General features: G+C 42.7%; 1 protein-coding gene across 5 annotated transcripts in view; it reads right to left on the bottom strand.

The window, feature by feature from the left end:
• Positions 1-559: 559 nt before the first annotated feature.
• Positions 560-19909, bottom strand: part of LOC130296596 (adenosine deaminase) — a 111059-nt gene continuing 91709 nt past the window's right edge. For all 5 annotated transcript variants that reach the window (XM_056548306.1, XM_056548301.1, XM_056548305.1 and 2 more), the window contains exons 6-11: positions 11374-11498; positions 4317-4388; positions 4127-4228; positions 3732-3799; positions 2204-2333; positions 560-1927 (exon numbers count right to left, since the gene is read on the bottom strand). In XM_056548306.1, coding sequence (XP_056404281.1) covers positions 1823-1927; positions 2204-2333; positions 3732-3799; positions 4127-4228; positions 4317-4388; positions 11374-11498 — 602 coding nt within the window. In that variant the 3' untranslated portion in view covers positions 560-1822. The remainder of the gene's footprint in view (positions 1928-2203; positions 2334-3731; positions 3800-4126; positions 4229-4316; positions 4389-11373; positions 11499-19909) is intronic.

Below are 19909 nucleotides of genomic sequence, written 5' to 3' on the forward strand. Positions count from 1 at the left end.
ATTATTTGAGCCCTGTATATTTTGTGACTAAAAGAGGATCTGTCAGCTCTCCTGTTAAAAGAACAATTCTGATGCATCTTTTCTGCATTATGCCATTCCTGTTATTCCTCCTGAAAATGTATGTATGAATAAATCAATAACTTTAAACATTATCAGTCAACATAATGTCCCTTCATAGTCGGCCACTGTCAACACTGATGAGATAATCTGAGGCCATGTTTCCACACAGTATTTTAGGCTGTTTTCTGAACCCTCCCAAATAACAAAACAAATGTCTGGGAGCTCAACATGGACCGGAACACATTTGTTTTAGTTCTCTAATGTAAATTAAAATAGCCCAAAATATTTCCCAAATGAAAATGGTAATTTTTTGGGCTATAGATAAAATTAAAAAAAAAAAAAAAAAAAAAAAACACACCAAAAGCAAACAAAGGCTGAAAATTAGGGATGTCCCAATACAAATTTTTTCAAGACAGAGTACAAGTACCAATACTTTTTTGTAAAAAAAAAAAACAAAAACAAAAGAAAAACTTATTTTATTTAAACTTTTTGACCCCTCCATAGGGCATTGTGTACTGCCTGTCACCCAGCTTTCTCCTGGCATATAGTCATTACAGGAGACTGGGAAAGCTGGGTGACAGGTATGTGTTATTTGGGGTGCGAGATTACCGGCCTATCCATAGGATAGGGGATAACATGCTGATCGGTGAGAGTAGGACTGATGCAGAGGACGGGATATATTTCTCCCTGGAATGAAGAGCACATAGCGCTGCGCAGGCACCGCTCCATTTATTCTTTATGGAGCAGCCGAACGCTTCTGATCTCTGAACTAGAAAGAGCTATAAGGAAAAAGAAATGCCCTTTGTACGTTATAAAATTGGTTCCACTGTCAAGAAGTCTGTCAAAATTTACCACAAAACATTCCACAATCCAGTTTTTGCTATAGCAGGTATTGTCATGCATATTTATTCCAGAAATGATGTTCCCATTTGCATATTTCTCCAGATAGAGGTCGCTCTCTGGTAAGAGCACTGAGGTTTGTGAGGTAAGTGATCAGCGAGCGGTTGGCTTGAAGGGGGAATTTCACATTCACCAGGATTTTTGTAAGCCAAATTACAAATGAATAGGAAAGGTACAAAAATTCTGTGTGTGTGAATTCAGCTCAAAGCCCCGTAACCTGTTCTGTATATACTGCTGGTCCTATAGGTTTATATGTCCCTAGTATACATTTTCCGATACAAATTGTAAGAACTCCTCCCCTCCAGCAGATGGCAGCAGCAAAATCCTGTATCATTCAATCCACTCAAACGTTTAAACGCGTCACGTTTGGAGGTTAAGACACCTCTCCTTCCTTTGCAGCATTATAGTTGGGAAGTGAAGTTAAGGCTTTATATACTGTAATAATGAAATAGTAATTTTGCAGTTAGAAAAAATTAGCTCCGCTCCAAAAGTCCCATGTCCTCAGACAGACACCATCATTTCCCATCCCTCCCCCATCACACTCTCTCATCAACATCCCTGTATTTTAAAGAGGTTGTAAAGGATTAGAAAAAAAGTTGTTGTTTTTTTACATTTAGAAATAGTGCCACCCCTGTCCATGGCTGTGTTTGGTATTGCAGTGTATAAGTGAATAGGACTAAGTTGCAATACCAGACAGAGTCTGAAAACAAGAGTGGCGCTGCTTCTCAGGCTCTTTGTCCTAATCCCATACATTATGGCCTGTCATGCAGATAGTCCCATCCTTAAAATGTGGCTTGTTGGGAGCGACGAGGAGGGCAGTAAGGAAAGACAACAATTCACAGTGTCCTGCGGTACTTCCTGCTCAGAGACCTGTAGTCACCACCATGTCATAGGCTTCATATAATTTATAGACAAGTTCTTTCTTTTCCTTCTCCGGTAGAAAGCTGGACATTGCCGCGTTAATATTCTAAAATTAAATAGAGAAGCGAGTGTTACAGTGGTGTCCCCCAATTAAACACCAAAAATCCACAATAAATTAAGACGGTGAGTCGCCCTCTGCTTTCAAGTGGTTATTGGTCACCCAGCTTTCCCCAAAACTGTAAAGCACTTTTACTGTTCCCTGTATTCATGTTTTAGGGGAAGCTGGTTGTCACCCAGAAGAAAATGCTGGGCAGAATTTTTTACAACCTGACACAAGAGGGCGGCGAAAGTTGAATTTTTTTTTATTTAAGGCTGAATTTACCACTCGCTTAAATTCATCTTCGGTGAACCCCATGTGCTTAATTGCAATATTATAATCCACATCCAAAGTGGATCTGAAGATCAGGGGGTCGTCTGTGTTCAGGGAGTAGTTTGCTTTGTCCTTCATAAATCTGTGGAGAAAGGGAGATATAGGTGACACTATAAAAGAACTTTATATATGGCAGAATATACAAAATTATACATAATCCTCTACGACATATTTTTAGCACATGCTGTGGGGCCTCCGCTATCTGCTCCAGTGTCATAGAATTGGGCTGTGCTTGCACTCTTCCCTCATGTGAACAGTACAGTCAGGTCTCTGGCGGCATTATTTATGCTCTATATAGCACTATACAAGTATTTAGAAGCACTGTTATTTAGTTCTGTTATTTTTGCACCAGGTATTTAGGATCTATGTAATATTATTTGGGCACTATTTAGCACATTAATGAGGTACTCCAGGTAACTAAACCCATAGCCTATCCTTTCCCTCTCACAAATGTATTTAAATGCATAAATAGTATTTATTAGCTATAAAGAGCAGTTTCCCCTCTTCTGTTTGTCACTTACATGCAGGACGTTAGAGAAAGATGTCATCCAGGCATTTACCTTGTCTCTGCCCAAGTCCCTCTCTGAAAGCAGTCCCCACCCTCCTGAGACACACAGACCGAATGGTTTCTCTTCTGCACTGATGAATCATGCTCCCTTTAATGCTGAGAGCTGGAAGGTGTGTGCAGCCTCAGCCAATCACATACTAAATCTCTGCACACACAGAGCAGGAGGGTGAGTGCTCCTCTCAGAGATGGAGCTGGCAGACAGTGAGAGCAGAGCTGCAATGGCTACCGGGAAATGTCATATTCATTCTGAAGGGGAGGGAAGGATGGCAAAGAATATTAAGCAGCCAGACAGGACAAGAGGGGCCACAAGAGTCATACATAACAGGCAGACAGCCCCCCTTAGGGTGGGATTATTTCGGTAGTTCATTCAGACACTTATTAGAGTTATTTAGGCTCGTGCAGCATTTGTTTAGGCCAGTGTTTCCTAAACAGGGTGCCTCCATCTGTTGCAAAACTACAACTCCCAGCATGTTGGTGGTTGCAGTTTTGCAACAGCTGGAGGCACCCTGTTCGGGTTGGTCACTTAATAGCTGTATTATTTGGGCACTATATGGTGGTAATATATTGCACTTCTATAAAGCACATCCCACATGTTTGCTAAGGGGCCTTCACTGGAGCTCTAGTATTACAACGTACAGTAGACCCCTGTAGTCCTTCCCTCATAGCACTGCCTCAGGGCACATGGTAATAATCATGTGTGGTCCACACTGACATCACACAGTCATATGAAAGATTAGTACAATGGTCCTAGCATAGAACATTAGAACACTAGACAGTAATGGATACAAACCAGACATATTGGTGAAAATCATAGGAAAAATTATTTTAAAGACCAGTTTGCAACTTTATTGGTTTCCTATTTTCGGTGCAGTCATAAGTCATATGTGGCCCCAATGAGGTTCAAGGACTTACTGTATCACAGGATGTTTGGTAAAGTCGGGGTCACAGGCGCCGGTGAGGTAGCTGGACCATGGACAAGTCTATTAAGTAAAAACACAAGCAAAATTAATGATATGTGGTTCTAAAGAAAGATTAGTATATAAGATGCCACAATACACTACTGGTGCACTATTATTAAAAACAGCTCAAGCAAGATGGTTGCCCCCAAAAATGTAATAAAAAAAAAATTATTACAATCAGAAAATAGAAACAGATTATAAAAAAGAACATGTTTCAGTATCTGGATCAAATCGGGAAAACAAGATCTAGGTGGCAAATTCTCTTTAATGTTCCAGCTCATAGGTGCATAATCTATAGAGTACTATACATTAGAGATAGCAATCCATGACCTTTACTCCATTACACACCTCAAAATGCATCTTCTTATTCAGTAGCTCCTTGTATAGGTGCGGGTCCTCTATGGTGTGGTATCCATGTCCAATCCTTTCTGCCTTTAGCACCTCCACAGCCTGGAATACAATACATCAGTGACCCCATAGATGTCATCTGGTCTCATATATACATATATACCATCCACCTCTCTGCTTTTCTTATTACCTCCTTGACAACACTTGGGGGCCCAACTTCTCCTGCATGGACCGTCCTGTGAATTCCACATCTTACAGCTTCCTGGAGCCAAAGAGAAAATAAAGAAAGATTTACCAACATATCATCCGATAGGGTAACCCAGAAATACACGAGAAGCTCAGCATCACTTATTGGGATCTCCATGGGGCTTATGTCAGTGGTGTATCTATAGAAGGTGCAAAGGCAGTAGTCACACTGACCCAAAGACCCTGTATGCCACAAACAACAATGACAGTAGCATAAGTGACACATGGTAGCTACAGGACCCGTTACAGACTTTACTTTAAGGGCCAATATAAATTGCTACAATGAAATTCACTGATAATGCAGAAATCTTTGTTGGATCACAATGCAGTGGTCTGACATTGACAACCTCTATTTAAACTCACAATTCCCTATGTATTCAGCCATTATAACCAATCCCCTACCCCCACCATCCTATGTATGTAAAACATCTGGACTTGAACAAAAAATGGACAGCTGTCCCATAAAACACAAGCTCAAGCAAATAGGCAGCTATTGGAGCCAGTGTGATTTTCAGCTTAAGCATTGGCAGCAGATGCTCACAAAGATGATTGAGCAAGGGATCGAAGAAGGTTCACATCTGGCTCGCTGCAGAATGGATATTGAGGGGAAGCTGGATAAGGGGGATGGGGGAGAGGCGCCCACACAACCTGATGACAGGGATGATTATAACCAACCATGGCAGTATGGGACGAAGATGGAACCAATCAGACCCTCTGAAAAACTGGCAAGCATGGCGAACTGTATACTTTATTGCTTACATGCTGACAGCTGTATTGTGAGCACGAAGTAAAGAGATGAGTAATGTCTAGTCACACTCTTAGACCTTTGGTATAAATCTAAAATAGAGGACTTGTATCTACCTTCCAAGAGAGAGGCTAAATTGGATATTAATAAGATAAGTTACACGGGCAGCTTGCCACAGCTTTCCAACGACAAACATTGATTGAGGGTCTACTCTCTGCTCCCCACTGAGTCAATACTCCACTGCCTCTTCCAGCCCTGCCCCTCCAAGAGGCAGCAACAGCATGTTCACGTTGGAGTACATAATAACCAAGTTTTTACATCCTGCATGCCAACCTAACATACATCACCAAAGGGGTGTTCACTTTGGTACAACCAGATTGATGCATACCTATAATGTGCCCTTTTTCTGGCAGACACCATCAGCACTGACCCCATGGACTTCTGGGTCACCAGATTTGACCACTGTCCGGAACTAGCCCATTTTGTTCTAGGTCTTCTGTCTAGTCCACCTTTTAGTGTAACATTAGAGGGAAGGATCATAGTCACCCCTTAGTAAGATTTTCTTCCAAAAGCATGGAAAAACTCATATTTTTTAAAATGAGTCAGAACTGGATCAATGAGGATTTTAAAACTCCTGTGCCAGATGCCATTGATTAGCTATGCCATTGCTACTACTTCTACCACCTCTGCTGTTGACTCACTAGTACTACCACTACCCCTGTTGTCTACTGGCTACTACTATCTCCAGTCCACCATTCCTTCAGTAGGCTTGCCACAACTACCTCAAGTCCACCATCCCAGCTGTCACCCACTATTATTGGGGCTACGTAAGCAAAGATCCCCCTTCCTGTCCATTGTTTTACACTGTACTGCTGCTGATGCACCTACACAACCAGAAGATCCTGAAAAAGGGACCTTTTTTTTTGTTCAGTGCAATACCTGTAGCTACTCCCAAGAGGGTTTATTTTGGACGGCATTTAGTATTATACACAGGTATTAGGGTTATTGTTCAGGTTTGGGTGCAAATAATTTGGTCCGAACTGATCTTTTTGCCAAAAATCTTTGACCTGCCAAACCAAACTTTTGAAAAGATCTCTCATATCTACTTTTAACCTACATATACAGTGCATTCAGAAAGTCTTCAGACTATTTGTCTTTTTTCACATTTTGTTATGTTGCAGCCTTGTGCTAAAATTGAAAAAAAAAGTTTCCCCCATTATTTTGCACCCACTACTCTAATAAAAAATGTGAAAACAGAATGTTTTTAGTTTTTTTTAAGAAAAAGGAAAAACTAAAGTTTCACATGTATGTAAGTATTCAGACCCTTTGCTATGAAATTTAGCTCTGGCTCCTCCCATTTTTCTTGATCATCTCTGAGATGTTTCTGCACCTTGTTTGGAGTCACCTGAGGTAAATTCTGTGGATTGGACAGGATTTGGAAATACACAGTGCTGTATGGTAACCCTGACTGTGTGCAGATGGGAGAAACTTTCAGAAGGTCAACCATAACTGCAGCACTTTACCAATATGGGCTTTGTGGCACAGATAAGCCAGAAAGAAGCCTCTCCTCAGTAAGCCCGGGTTCACACTTGAAAAGCTCTGGACAGAAAACTTCTGTCCGGAGCTTCCGAACGTGGCCAGTGCCACATCAATCAGTTGGCGCTAGGACTATGCAGACATTGCTTTCCCCATAGATCGCAATGGCTGTTGAGGGGATTCAGCAGGTTCAATGTTCTGGAGACATTTTTTTATAAAATTTTCTTTCGGGAATTTAAAGTATTCTCAGACTGTGAGCAACAAGATTCTCTGGTCTGATGAGACCGAGACTTTCTATCCTTAATGTATGTGTCATATCGTGAGGAAACAGGTACTGCTCATCACCTGCTCAATACCACCTGAAAATGGCTTCCACCGATGGTCCTCATCCAACCTGACAGAGCTAGTGAGGATCTGCAGAGAAGAACAGAAGAAAATCTCCAAATCCAGGAGTTCAAACCTAGTAGGATCATACCCAATACAACTGGAGGCTGTAATACTGAGGCCTGAATACTTATGTCGATGCAATAGTTAGTTATTTTCTTTCAAGAATTTAGTAAAGATTCATAATGTTCTATTATCACATTCTCATTATGGGGTACTGAGTGCAGAATGATGGGGGGAAGCTAATTTATTTTTTGTAGCACAAGGCCGCAACATAAAATGTAAAAAAAAGTGAAAAGGTCTGAAGACTGTCCAAATGCCTTGTTTATATGTGTGGGTACTGTAGTGCATACAATGTGTCACTAGATGGCACTACTGTTTTGATTGATTAACTATACAGATACTGGGTGGAAAACTGCAAGAAATGCCGAGCCCCACAGGGCACAAGAACCTACAACAATATAGGAGTAGCCTATGCCACTCAACTTACTTTGCAATGGGAGACCAATACAATTTCTAAGGACCCTGACCATAAGAGCAGACTATAAATGCCACCTAAAAATAATTCTTCAAACAGAGCTACAGAATTCTTTCATGTATGCAGATATTTCTATACACTGTGGGAGATGCCAATGCAACTCCAGCTACAAAGATCTCAACTGCAGCCTCTCAGGGCATGCTGGGAGTTGTAGTTTTATAACAGCTGAAGGCTGCTGAGGTAGACTGTCTATGCTATCAGGCTGCCTTATATTGAGCAGGTCGTTCTCTGGGATGGATATCGGCAGTTTCCAATATGGGATGATACAACCTGTCACATTTGTTAAGATTTGGGTCGAAGGACAGGAGCTGTTTTTTTTTTTTTTTTTAAATCAACGGGTGCCAAATAGTCAAACAGATATGTAAATTACTTCTATATAAACATCTTAATCCTTCCAGTACTTATCAGCAGCTATATGCTACAGAGGAAGTTCTTTTCTTTTTTAATGTATTTTCTGTCTGACCATAGTGCTCTCTGCTGACACCTCAGTCCATGTCAGGAACTGTCCAGAGCAGGAGCAAATCCCCATAGCAAACCTATCCAGCCCTGGAATACCCGTTTAAGTCTCCCAAGACCCAAGAAGAAAATGTTCCAGGACCCCCAAAATGTTAAACACCATAGTTCTGATACACTATAGTTCTGATACACTGTTACATACTCTCAGCTGTGTGAGCAGGACAAGACTAGAAGTGACATTTTTCCATTCACTAACAGCGATTTGGTCATTTATTGTTATACAAAGATAATTAGTTGAATGACAGTAACTCCATGGTCTGTAATAACCAGGATTTCCCAGCGTGTAACTTCCATCTTCCAGTAGACTCTGTATAGTAGATGTTTACTAAGCCGCAGTGTCAAGGGCCCCCATGAACCCCAAGCCAGAGCAGAAGGTTACTGCTTGCATATATTGTAAAATTGTATGATGTTAGATGTTGAAGGACATGTGTCGATGAGAGGCATCAACGCGCTATAGTGTCTGTGTACTACAGCGGATAAGCCCCTCATACAACTATTTTGGGATCTACAAACAACTCACCTATAAATATGAAGCTGCAAAGGAACAAGGCGTGGGCCTGTGAGAGCACAGAGCTCTACTATTCCCCTACTGTGCATTGGCTTTATACACAAACACAACATGGCAATGCTTAAGAGCGCAATGACCAGAGGTATGGAAATTCCAACAAATTCCAAACAAACCACAGAGATGAGGCCCCTCCTGCATAGGTTATCGTCTACAGCAGTGGTCTCCAACTGTTGAGAAACTTCTACTTTCTTCTGTGCCTGCTACAATTCACTAAGTTAATCCTTATTCATAATAATTTCTATTTTGGCAAAGGAATTTCTACAACACACTGGAACTGTCATGGGTACCAAAACGGTGCTACATTACACCAACTTTTTTAGGGTGAAACTGCAAAGTGATTTCTTGGCATCTTTTCATCTGAACCGACTAAACACCAAATAATAAAATCCTATGATTTTCATCCCACTATACACCTGACACTAAACTATTCATATACAGAAATTAAATATGAAATTTTAATTAAAAAAAAAATCTATACAGACCAACAACCTATTGATCGGCACACAATAAAAGACAATAGGATATCATATATTTTAGCATAAATGAATAGTAAAATCTAATATCTAAGAAACCTTCTCTCCTCTGCCCCCTACACTGACCACTCTTTCTGAATTCAGGATAAAACCTGTACACAAGGGATGGCTCTTCAGCGTCACTTAAAAATGAGGTTCCAGTTGATGCCCATAGAAGTCTATAAAAAGGGGAGGGGAAAGAAGGAGCAGCTGCATAAAGTGAGGCACACAGAGAGACACTGCTGCTTCTAGTACGTGTTCTACTTCTCCAACCCAGTGTTAGATTCCCGGCACCACTGTTCAGTACTGCTGCAGTATGTTCTTAACCCCTTAAGGACTCAGGGTTTTTCAGTTTTTGCACTTTCGTTTTTTCCTCCTTACCTTTTAAAAATCATAACCCTTTCAATTTTCCACCTAAAAATCCATATTATGGCTTATTTTTTGCATCACCAATTCTACTTTGCAGTGACATCAGTCATTTTACCCAAAAATTCACGTCGAAACGGAAAAAAAAAATCATTGTGCGACAAAATCGAAGAAAAAATGAAATTTTATAACTTTTGGGGGCTTCCGTTTCCACGCAGTGCATATTTCTGTAAAAATGACACCTTATCATTATTCTGTAGGTCCATACGGGTAAAATGATGCCCTACTTATATAGGTTTGATTTTGTCGTACTTCTGGAAAGAATCATAACTACATGCAGGAAAATTTATACGTTTAAAAATGGCATCTTCTGACCCCTATAACTTTTTATTTTTCCACGTACGGGGCAGTATGAGGGCTAATTTTTTGCGCCATGATCTGAAGTTTTTATCGGTACCATTTTTGTTTTGATCTGACTTTTTGATCACTTTTTATTCATTTTTACATGGTATAAAAAGTGACCAAAATACGCTTTTTTGGACTTTGGAATTTCTTTACGTGCACACCATTGACCGTACGTTTAATTAACGATATATTTTTATAGTTTGGACATTTACGCACGCGGCGATACCACATATGTTTATTTTTATTTACACTGTTTTATTTTTTTTATGGGAAAAGGGGGGTGATTCAAACTTTTATTAGGGAAGGGGTTAAATTACCTTTATTAACACTTTTTTCTTACAGTGTTATACGTCCCATAGGGACCTATAACACTGCACACACTGATCTCTTACACAGATCACTGGCGTGTATTAACACGCCTGTGATCATTGTTATCCGCGCTTGACTGCTCCTGCCTGGATCTCAGGCACGGAGCAGTCATTCGTCAATCGGACACCGAGGAGGCAGGTAAGGGCCCTCCTGGTGTCCTGTAAGCTGACTAGCCGGGATAGTTTCACTTTCTCTTTAGAAGCAGCGGTCAGCTTTGACTGCCGCTTCTAAAGGGTTAATACCACACATTGCCGCGATCGGCGATGTGTGGTATTAGCCGCGGGTCCTGGCCGTTGATGAGCGCCGGGACCGACGCGATGTGATCATATCGCGGGAGCCGGCGCAGGACGTAAATATACATCCTGCGTCGTTAAGGGGTTAAAGGGGTACTCCGCTGCTCAGCGTTTGGAACAAACTGTTCAGAATGATGGAACCGGTAGCTTGTGACGTTATAGCCACGTCCCTCATGACATCACGCTCAGTCCCCTCAATGCAAGTCTATGGGAGGGGGCGTGACAGCCGCCACGCCCCCTCCCATAGACTTGCATTGAGGGGCGGGACGTGATGTCATGAGGGGGCGTGGCTATAGCATCACAAGCTACCGGCTCCATCATTCTGAACAGTTTGTTCCAAACGCTGAGCAGCGGAGTACCCCTTTAATGGTGCAGTGTATGTAAGCAGCAGCATCTGTCTGTGTCATTCTCTGCATCTACTCCCTCCTCCCTATACACTCTTCATAGACTGGCTGATTGACATTATTTTTTTTTTTAGTTAGCCATTAAATTGTATCATAGCAATAAGACGTTTCAGTTTTCTAACTAAATAATACCAAACTTTTTTTCTTTTTAACTATTACTTCTGAAAGTTGTAGTTTTGCAACAGGTTGGGGAACACTTCTCTAGCAATTAAGCAATCACTTACTTTCCCTCACCCCAGTGTAGCAGTCATTATGCCATACTTCTATGGAAGAACCTCAATATGTCCACTCTAGATTCTGTGCCCCATTCTTTATTGTACAGTTATGTATTCAGGATATTGTACAGTAACAATAATTCCACTCACCTCATAAGCCATCCTGTGCCCTGGAGCCGCTTCAAGGTTCAGAGATTCATCACCAGCCAGATCGATTGCTACTACCGTGTCATTCCGATACTTCTTACAGAGTTCCACCACCTCTAAGGACCAGTCTGTAAGGAGGTCAGAGGGAAACATTCAATGTATAGGTGAAAGAAATATTACTACACGTCATACCGTCTACCACAACTGAGACCGAACATAACATGCTCTCACATCATAAAGTCAACCAGGGCTGGACTATATAAAGGGCACGTTTTAAATTGAAGTCCTAGTGGGCATCCACTACCCACCATCCCCGGCCAGGTCAGGTGTTTTAACTCAAGCAGACTTGAAGAAGCATAGCCTCCTCTTTCCATACCCACCAGTGTGATGTAAGGATGTTATCATGTCCGTCTGTATGAATCTATAGATAGCCAGAAAAGGCTTGTGGGTGTATCCCAACATGGTATGGCCATAGTACTTTAATGTAAGGATACAGAGGCTGGTATGTATCGGTGCAATGACTATGAGTGATATGTGGCCATGGTCAGCTAGGGGGCAGCTCACTTATTAGGAATGTTTTAGCTTTGCAACTGATTTTTATAACATGGCTACTTATAGCCAATGCAAAAATAACAATTAGTACCAGACAACCCCCTCAAGTGTAATAAGAGGGGCTCCTTGTGTCTTCTTAGGAGTTACATGAAACCAGACATGATACTTGTTAAAGTAGACCTGACAGCAGGAAAACAAGGCTATAAATACGGCCATGGATAGGATTCTGGGCATACCTTTTTAATTTCCACAATCCTCTCCATCAGTGAGATAGAAGCCTTTTTATTATTGTGCAAATTAGTCTCAAATGCCTAAGCAGGCAAGAGCCCAGGTAAGTCCAGCCTATCTTCTATTTATCTAGTATCGGTCAAACTGGGTAGGTGAATGCAAGCAGGACAGTAGGCGGTGATAAGGAAATATTAAAACACATTATTATGTCTTAAAAGTACAGCATATATAAGGAAGCCTTACACACAGACATAGAAATATGTTAACATATAAGGCAACCATGGTCACAACTGACATTACAACCAATAAATATAAGATATACAATGAAAAAGATTGCATTTTATAGCCTATACGGGCACCTTAAAGAGGCTTTCTAGGACTTGTTTTTATTAATGGCCTATCCTCAGGATCTGATCAGTGGCACCTCTGCTGATCATCAGAGTCAGATGTCAGCATATAAAGAGAACAGAGCTGAAAGCAGACGGCTTTATATAGTGTTTAGTGGCTGTGCTGGGTTATTGCAAAACCCAAGTCCATAGCCCGCTGCCAAAGCAAGCATTATACAGAATTGCCTAAAGTCTCATAGGCTTGCCATTGCAGTGGGCTATGGACTTTCTGGAGTTTTGTCAAGGGTTCATGACACTCATTAGTGGTACCCTATAAGTTAGGAGGGACCCTGACAACTACCATGGAGAATGGCTGTCAATGTGTTACCCCATGTATAGTGGAATTCTAAGTAGGGGCAGGGTCTAACAACCACCAGGGTAAATGGTTGTCATTGCCCTTTCCCCATATTTGATTCCTAGTCAGGCCTCTGTGATATTCTGGGTAGGGAGAGGCTGTTACCTTAAAACTGTTACCTTAAAACGATATATTACCTTAAAACAAAGCACCTATTCTCTCTAAATCTAAAATAGCTTTCAAATGTTATTCCTCTTGTAAAAAGTTATTGTTAGTGTAATGTCCCAGTATGGGATGTTGCCGTACTGTACTTCTGCCCTGTCAGACAGAGTCCCTGCATGTCCTTGGGGCTCTCCTGCATCAAACCTTATAGTATTTACAGGTTATGTGTAGTTATTATGTATTACAAGTGTACTATACCTTTAAATCTGTACCACATGATTGTATTGTTACCCAAAGGGCTCCAGTGACCAGGTGACCTCCCACGTGACCTATGGGCTCCTTGCACAGCTCCCCAATATAATATGGGGAGGGGCTGTAATCTCTCTCTTTCCATGCTCTTGAGTTCCTGCTGAGGTCCAGTGCAGTCAAGTGTCCCAGTGCCTGTGTCCGGCCATTGGAGGCTTCAAGTCTAAATTACTGCAGCCATCAGTCGGTCCTGAGTAAGTTAAAGGGGTACTCCAAAGGATAGGGGATAAGATGTTAGATCGCCGCGGTCCCGCTGCTGGGGACCCCGGGGATCGCCGATGCGGCACCCCGCTATCATTACTGCACAGAGGGAGTTTGCTCTGTGCGTAATGACGGGAGATACAGGGGCCGGAGCAGTGTGACGTCATGGCTCCGCCCCTCATGACATCACGGCCCGTCCCCTTAATGCAAGTGTATGGCAGGGGGCGTGACGACCGCCAGGCCCCTCCTATAGACTTGTATTGACAGGGGGGCGGGCCGTGACATCACGAGGGGCGGAGCCGTGACGTAACGATGCTCCGGCCCCTGTATTGCCCGTCATTACGTGCAGAGCAAACTCGCTCTGCGCAGTAATGATAGCGGGGTGCTGCAGCAGCGATCTCCGGGGTCCCCAGCAGCGGGACCCCGGCGATCTGACATCTTTTCCCCTATCCTTTGGATAGGGGATAAGATGTCTAGGGGCAGAGTACCCCTTTAAGTCATCTCAATTGTCTGTCACCATCTCAAGTCAAGTCATCTATAGTCACCATGGCCTGTCAAGTCACTGCAAGCCTGCGAGGTCCCCGTGTTACTGGCCACCTCTCTGGGATATTGTCTGAACCATCTGTCTTATCTCAGCAAAGCTACCGTTACCCTTAACCTGGCCTTGGACTCTTAATTGCGCCTGCCTAACCTAGGACTAGCGGTACTACCTTCGGGTGGTTATAAGGCCAAACCACGCCCTGGCGTCACGACAAGAAGTGGTTAATACCATCTACACCTGGGGCCATAACATCTGCCCCCTTAAACCTTACATCACACCCTGTGGCGCACCACATTAGGATTTAAGGTAACATTATTCTCCGTGGGGATCCGACCTTTGGGACCCCATGGATCTTTAAAATGAAAAGGATTTCCACAGCACCAGCCTTGTACAGGGAACTTCAGCCAGTCCCATTCACTTCAATAGATCTGCGCTACTATTCCCTGCACAGCGGGTCATCAGGGTGCCATTGTGCAGACAAAAATAGTGAAGGGGACACACTGCTAAACTAGTATGGTGTCTCCTTTTATTCTCAAGATTGGTGGGGATCCCATCAAATATATATTAATATGCAATCATGTTATGAGATATATATCTTTAAGATCTCAATTCTCCAATATGACATAACTTATTCCATTGCTGGTTAAAACTGGTGACTGTCACCCTTGACAGCTCCAATGACTCAATGTTGTTGTTGCTTTGTAGGCTGCTGACATTGAACATCACCATCACAACAGATCACGCTACATACACTTCTAGGTGGACCGGCCCTGGGGGATGTGATGACGGGTGGATTTACGAACAATGGTATAGACAGGATCCCCACCTGTCGTCCTGTCACCTACAAGTTCCTAGCTGCTTTATCTTACACTGCTTTCAGGACATCACTCCCAGGGATAAAGTCTTTAAAAGAGATGTCCATGTTTCAGTAAACAAAGTCTATTCGTTGTAATATACAAATTGCGCAATCTGCTCTATTGGGATTGTTTACGAAACAATTCAGTGTGAGCAAGCACAGGATGAAAAAGTGTCCAGGTCTTGTGATGAGACATCACAGAGATGTAACAGGTTTATTGCAGATTTATTACAGATGTGGACTTCCCCTTTTAAAATCAATGGGACAAAAATCTGCAGTGTTTATAATATCAAAAATAACATTCTGTGGAAGACCTACACGGCAGTTCAATTTATGTGCAAATGTTTAGTACAGTAGTTCTTAACCTGGGTTCGATCGAATCCCCAGGGGTGTGGTGAGTCAGTCCCAGGGGTTCGGCGGGGGAGGTCGCAACAGGACAGGCAAACCAAGCAATTGCTTGGGGCCCCGAGCAGAGCCGGTGTTTACCCGTCTTGTAGCGACGGGGCAATTCCCCCCATCACTATTAACTCCCTGCGGGCCCGCGTTAAGTTTAAAAACGCAGGGCCGCCGGGACATAGCGCTCGCCGAGACGTCACGTGCGTGAGCCCATGGAAACGAAGGCGCCGAGGACCGGAGGATAGAGAAGGAGGAAGACGTGCGCTGGCCAGCTTGGTAAGTGACCAGCGGCACGTCATCTTCGATGCTCCGTCCACCGGTCCATCGGAGCACTGAAGTGGGCAATACACAGGCATACAGCCTCCAGCCATACACTGTATATGGCTGGAGGCTGTATGTCTGTGGGGGAACACTGCCTACATCAGTGGTCTTCAACCTGTGGACCTCCAGATGTTGCAAAACTACATCTCCCAGCATGCCCGGACAGCCAACGGCTATGCTAGGAGTTGTAGTTCTGAAATATCTGGAGGTCTGCAAGTTGAAGACCACTGGCCTGCCTAATGTGGGGGAACACTGCCTGCCTAATGTGGGGGAACACTGCCTGCCTAATGTGGTGGAACACTGCCTGCCTAATGTGGGGGAACTCTGCCTGCCTAATGTGGGGGAACTCTGCCTGCCTAATGTGGGGGAACACTGCCTGCCTAATGTGGTGGAACACTGCCTGCCTAATGTGGTGGAACACTGTCTGCCTAATGTGGGGGAAAACTGCCTGCCTAATGTGGGGGAACTCTGCCTGCCTAATGTAGGGGAACTCTGCCTGCCTAATGTGGGGGGACACTGCCTGCCTAATGTGGGGGGACACTGCCTGCCTAATGTGTGGGAACACTGCCTGCCGAATGTGGGGGAACTCTGCCTGCCGAATGTGGGGGAACACTGCCTGCCTAATGTGGTGGAACACTGCCTGCCTAATGTGGGGGAACTCTGTCTGCCTAATGTGGGGGAACTCTGTCTGCCTGATGTGGGGGAACTCTGCCTGCCTAATGTGGGGGAAGTCTGCCTGCCTAATGTGGGGGGACACTGCCTGCCTAATGTGGGGGGACACTGCCTGCCTAATGTGGGGGAACACTGCCTGCCTAATGTGGGGGAACACTGCCTGCCGAATGTGGGGGAACACTGCCTGCCGAATGTGGGGGAACACTGCCTGCCTAATGTGGGGGAACACTGCCTGCCGAATGTGGGGTAACACTGCCATTGTTGCGAAAATGACCTGAGAGTGGCACTTGCCAAGTTAAAGCCGCTCATTTCTGAACTGGTCTCTGAAAGACAACAGCAGAATTCACACTGATTTGCAGAAAATATTCATTATGTTTTATTTTTTGTGTGAAAATCATGTTTTCATGGTTTTGTTCTTTGTTCTTAATGGTTTTGTTCATTTTGTGCACCTATGTATAAATATATACTTACATATATACCTCCTATGTTTTGAATTTGAAAAAATCATATTTTATTTTTCCAATTAAGAGGGATTCGGTGAATGCGCATATGAAACTGGTGGGGTTCAGTACCTCCAACAAGGTTAAGAACCAAGGGTTTAGTAGATTTATTATGCAGCGTGCGGATGAGATTTCTACAAATCCAATCCAAACTGCTGCTACTGTAATATGCTGTGGGTTTTCTGAAAACAATTCCACATTGGAAAATGCACAACATATCTACCTTGTGTGAACAAACCCTTTAAAGAAGTGTTCTGGGACATTTATATAGGCCATTAATGGGGTGCCCATACCCAGCAGCCCCTGCAATCAGTTGTTTGCCAGAGCCATGGCGCCCATATATGTGAAGAACTGAACCAGAAGCAGATGACGCTATACACTAGTACCTGTGCTAGGTTACTGCAGATCTTTCTCCTTCTAGAATCATAAGCTTACACTTCTCCAGTCCTCTCCTGCTGGACCCTACAACAACTTTCTGCCTTGAAACCTTGATCCTCACTTCCTGAAACACAACCTATAAGTGGGGCTTCCTATTTGCTCTTCATGTTATTTGGAATGGTTTACATGACTCCCTCCGTTATCCTTGAGCGGTATCCACTTTCCTTGCAACATTGAGACTTGATGTGTCTTGGACTGATGACTTCTGCATTAGCTGGACTCTCGCCTGCTGCTTCTCTGAGAATAAGAACCCTACAATCGCTCTGAAGTGACCCCTGATGTATAAACACAACTAATCCTATTTGTCCTACTAACATATTTCCTAGACTCTCTTATAAAGCTTTACTATGTGGCTCTATGATCTGCATGACATTAACCCCCTGTGTAGAGTTACAGGCGTGGCGGGTCTCACCTGCACATCTGGCTTAGCCTTTTTAGTAGTTGAACTCCCAATTGTTACTAATTACAATATACCTTATATAAAACTGCCAATCCCTAACAAGACACAGAATTACCATATTCATTATTCTATTACAAGAGTCTCGCTTTCATTGTACCCAACTGAACCTGTTCACTTTGTTCTTATTATAGCAACTTACATCATATTTGTACAATGCTATGTTTTTCAGCTGACCTTGTTCTCTTTATATGAGAAATACATGATCTAGAATACCCATTTGTCTTCAGTAAAAATAAAGAATAATAATATATAATCTCATCGCAGTGATTAAGGCTTGGTCCATTTCTGCATCAGACGATCCGTTAGGGGCCTCCATCGCATATTCCATCAAAAATCCTGGTCAAACGATGAACACAATGCTGAAAACCTAATGGAGGCCATTAAGTAAATGGGGTCCATTAGGCGTCACTGGTGTCAGGCATGCAGTGGATAAGCCAGTTCCATTTTATTTTAATTTTTTTTGCTCCAATCATGGAGCAGATAAATGGAACATGAAATGCAGATGTAAACCTAGCCCTAAACCTATTCTAAATTTGGCCTTGCCTTTACAACTAAACAGTTGTGTTACATGGGCAGCAAGGTGGCTAAGTGGTTAGGTTGTAGCCAATCTAACCAGGCGCATGGTGTTCATATGTTCTCCCTGTGATTGTATGGGTTTCCTCCAGGTACTATGGTTTCCTCTATAATCCAAATATGCACTGATAGGTTCATTTGGAATTTGGAATGTGAGCCCCCATTAAAGAAAGGGACTGATGCGAGTGATGACAAGCTCTGTACAGCACTGCAGAAAAAGCTGGAGCCATGTATATATGTGTGTGTGTGTGTGTGTGTGTGAAATAAATAATGGGCATAGAGATAAAGTGCCCTTGTGGACACTGTGGACCACAACAATAGCTGCATCATTCTGTGGCATCATTTGGGCCTATTTTTAATTGGACTGGGTTCACACCTGTTTTGTATTTTTGGTTGTTCTGCTCAGCCATTGGAGCAGAGCAGTAGAAAAATGGCTATGGCCGCCCAATAGGCAACAGAAACAAATAGTGGCCAATCATTATCTTTAATAGGGTCCATCAGGTTTTTGGCATTATATCAGACCAAATAGTGCAGCATGCTGGGATAATTTGTCCAGCATTTTTGCCATAATCATCAACTGAGGCACCCAATGCAGGTGTGAACCCATCCTAAAAAGGATTTTATAAGTTTTCATAGAAATAGAGCTACATTTGTCTCTAGAAAACAGCGCCACTCTTGTCCATTTGCTGTGTCTAGTACAAACTGCAGCTTGGACCCTATTCAAGTTACAGGGGTATTCCAGAATTCGAAAACAGAGGTGATCTCTTTAAAAAAATAAAATAAAAAAAGCAGCACCATTCTTGTTCTCAGATTGTGTGAGGTATTGCAGCTCAGTTCCATTGAATTGAATAGAGTTAAGCTGTAATACCACACAACAACCTAACACAACCTATGGACAGGTGAGGTGCTGTCTTTTTGAGTAAATTAGCTCTGGTACTGCATTAAAGGCACTCTTGGATAGTGGCATTAAAGGGTACCTCTCATCATATAAACTTTTGATATATTTTAGATTAATGAATGTTGAATAACTTTCCAATAGCATGTTAATGAAAAATATTCTTCTTTCTATTGTATTTTTCCCGATCAGTCCTGTCAGCAAGCATTTCTGACTCATGCTGGAGTCCTAAACACTCAGAGCTGCCAGTCTGCTTTGTTCACAGCCAAACAGGCTGTGAACAAAGCAGGCTGGCAGCTCTGAGTGTTCTCCTTTGTGAACAAAGCAGACTGGCAGCTCGTAGTGTTTAGGACTCCAGCATGAGTCAGAAATGCTTGCTGCCAGGACTGGTAGGGAGACCCCTAGTGGTCATTTCTTCAAAGTGGAAAATTAAATAGAAAGAAGAATATTTTTTAATAACATGCAAAGTTATGTAAAGTTATTCTGCATACATTAATCTATATTATATCAAAAGTTTTTTTGATGAGAGGTACCCTTTAATGCAATACCAGGCACAGCCTGAAGACACAGCCTGGCGATGTTTCTGTGGAAATAAAAAACAAACCTTTTTTTTGAGGGTGGGGGGAGATCTTTTTACATCCACTTTATGCAAACTAACTTCTTTCTATTTTATGCCCCATATTCCTTAGAGTAAGACATGTAAAAATATCTGTCAACATCTTCCTGTACTACAGCACAATAACATCAACCCAAGCCT

Source organism: Hyla sarda, chromosome 12 (genome assembly GCF_029499605.1).
Source record: "Hyla sarda isolate aHylSar1 chromosome 12, aHylSar1.hap1, whole genome shotgun sequence".
Taxonomy (NCBI): Eukaryota; Metazoa; Chordata; class Amphibia; order Anura; family Hylidae; genus Hyla; species Hyla sarda.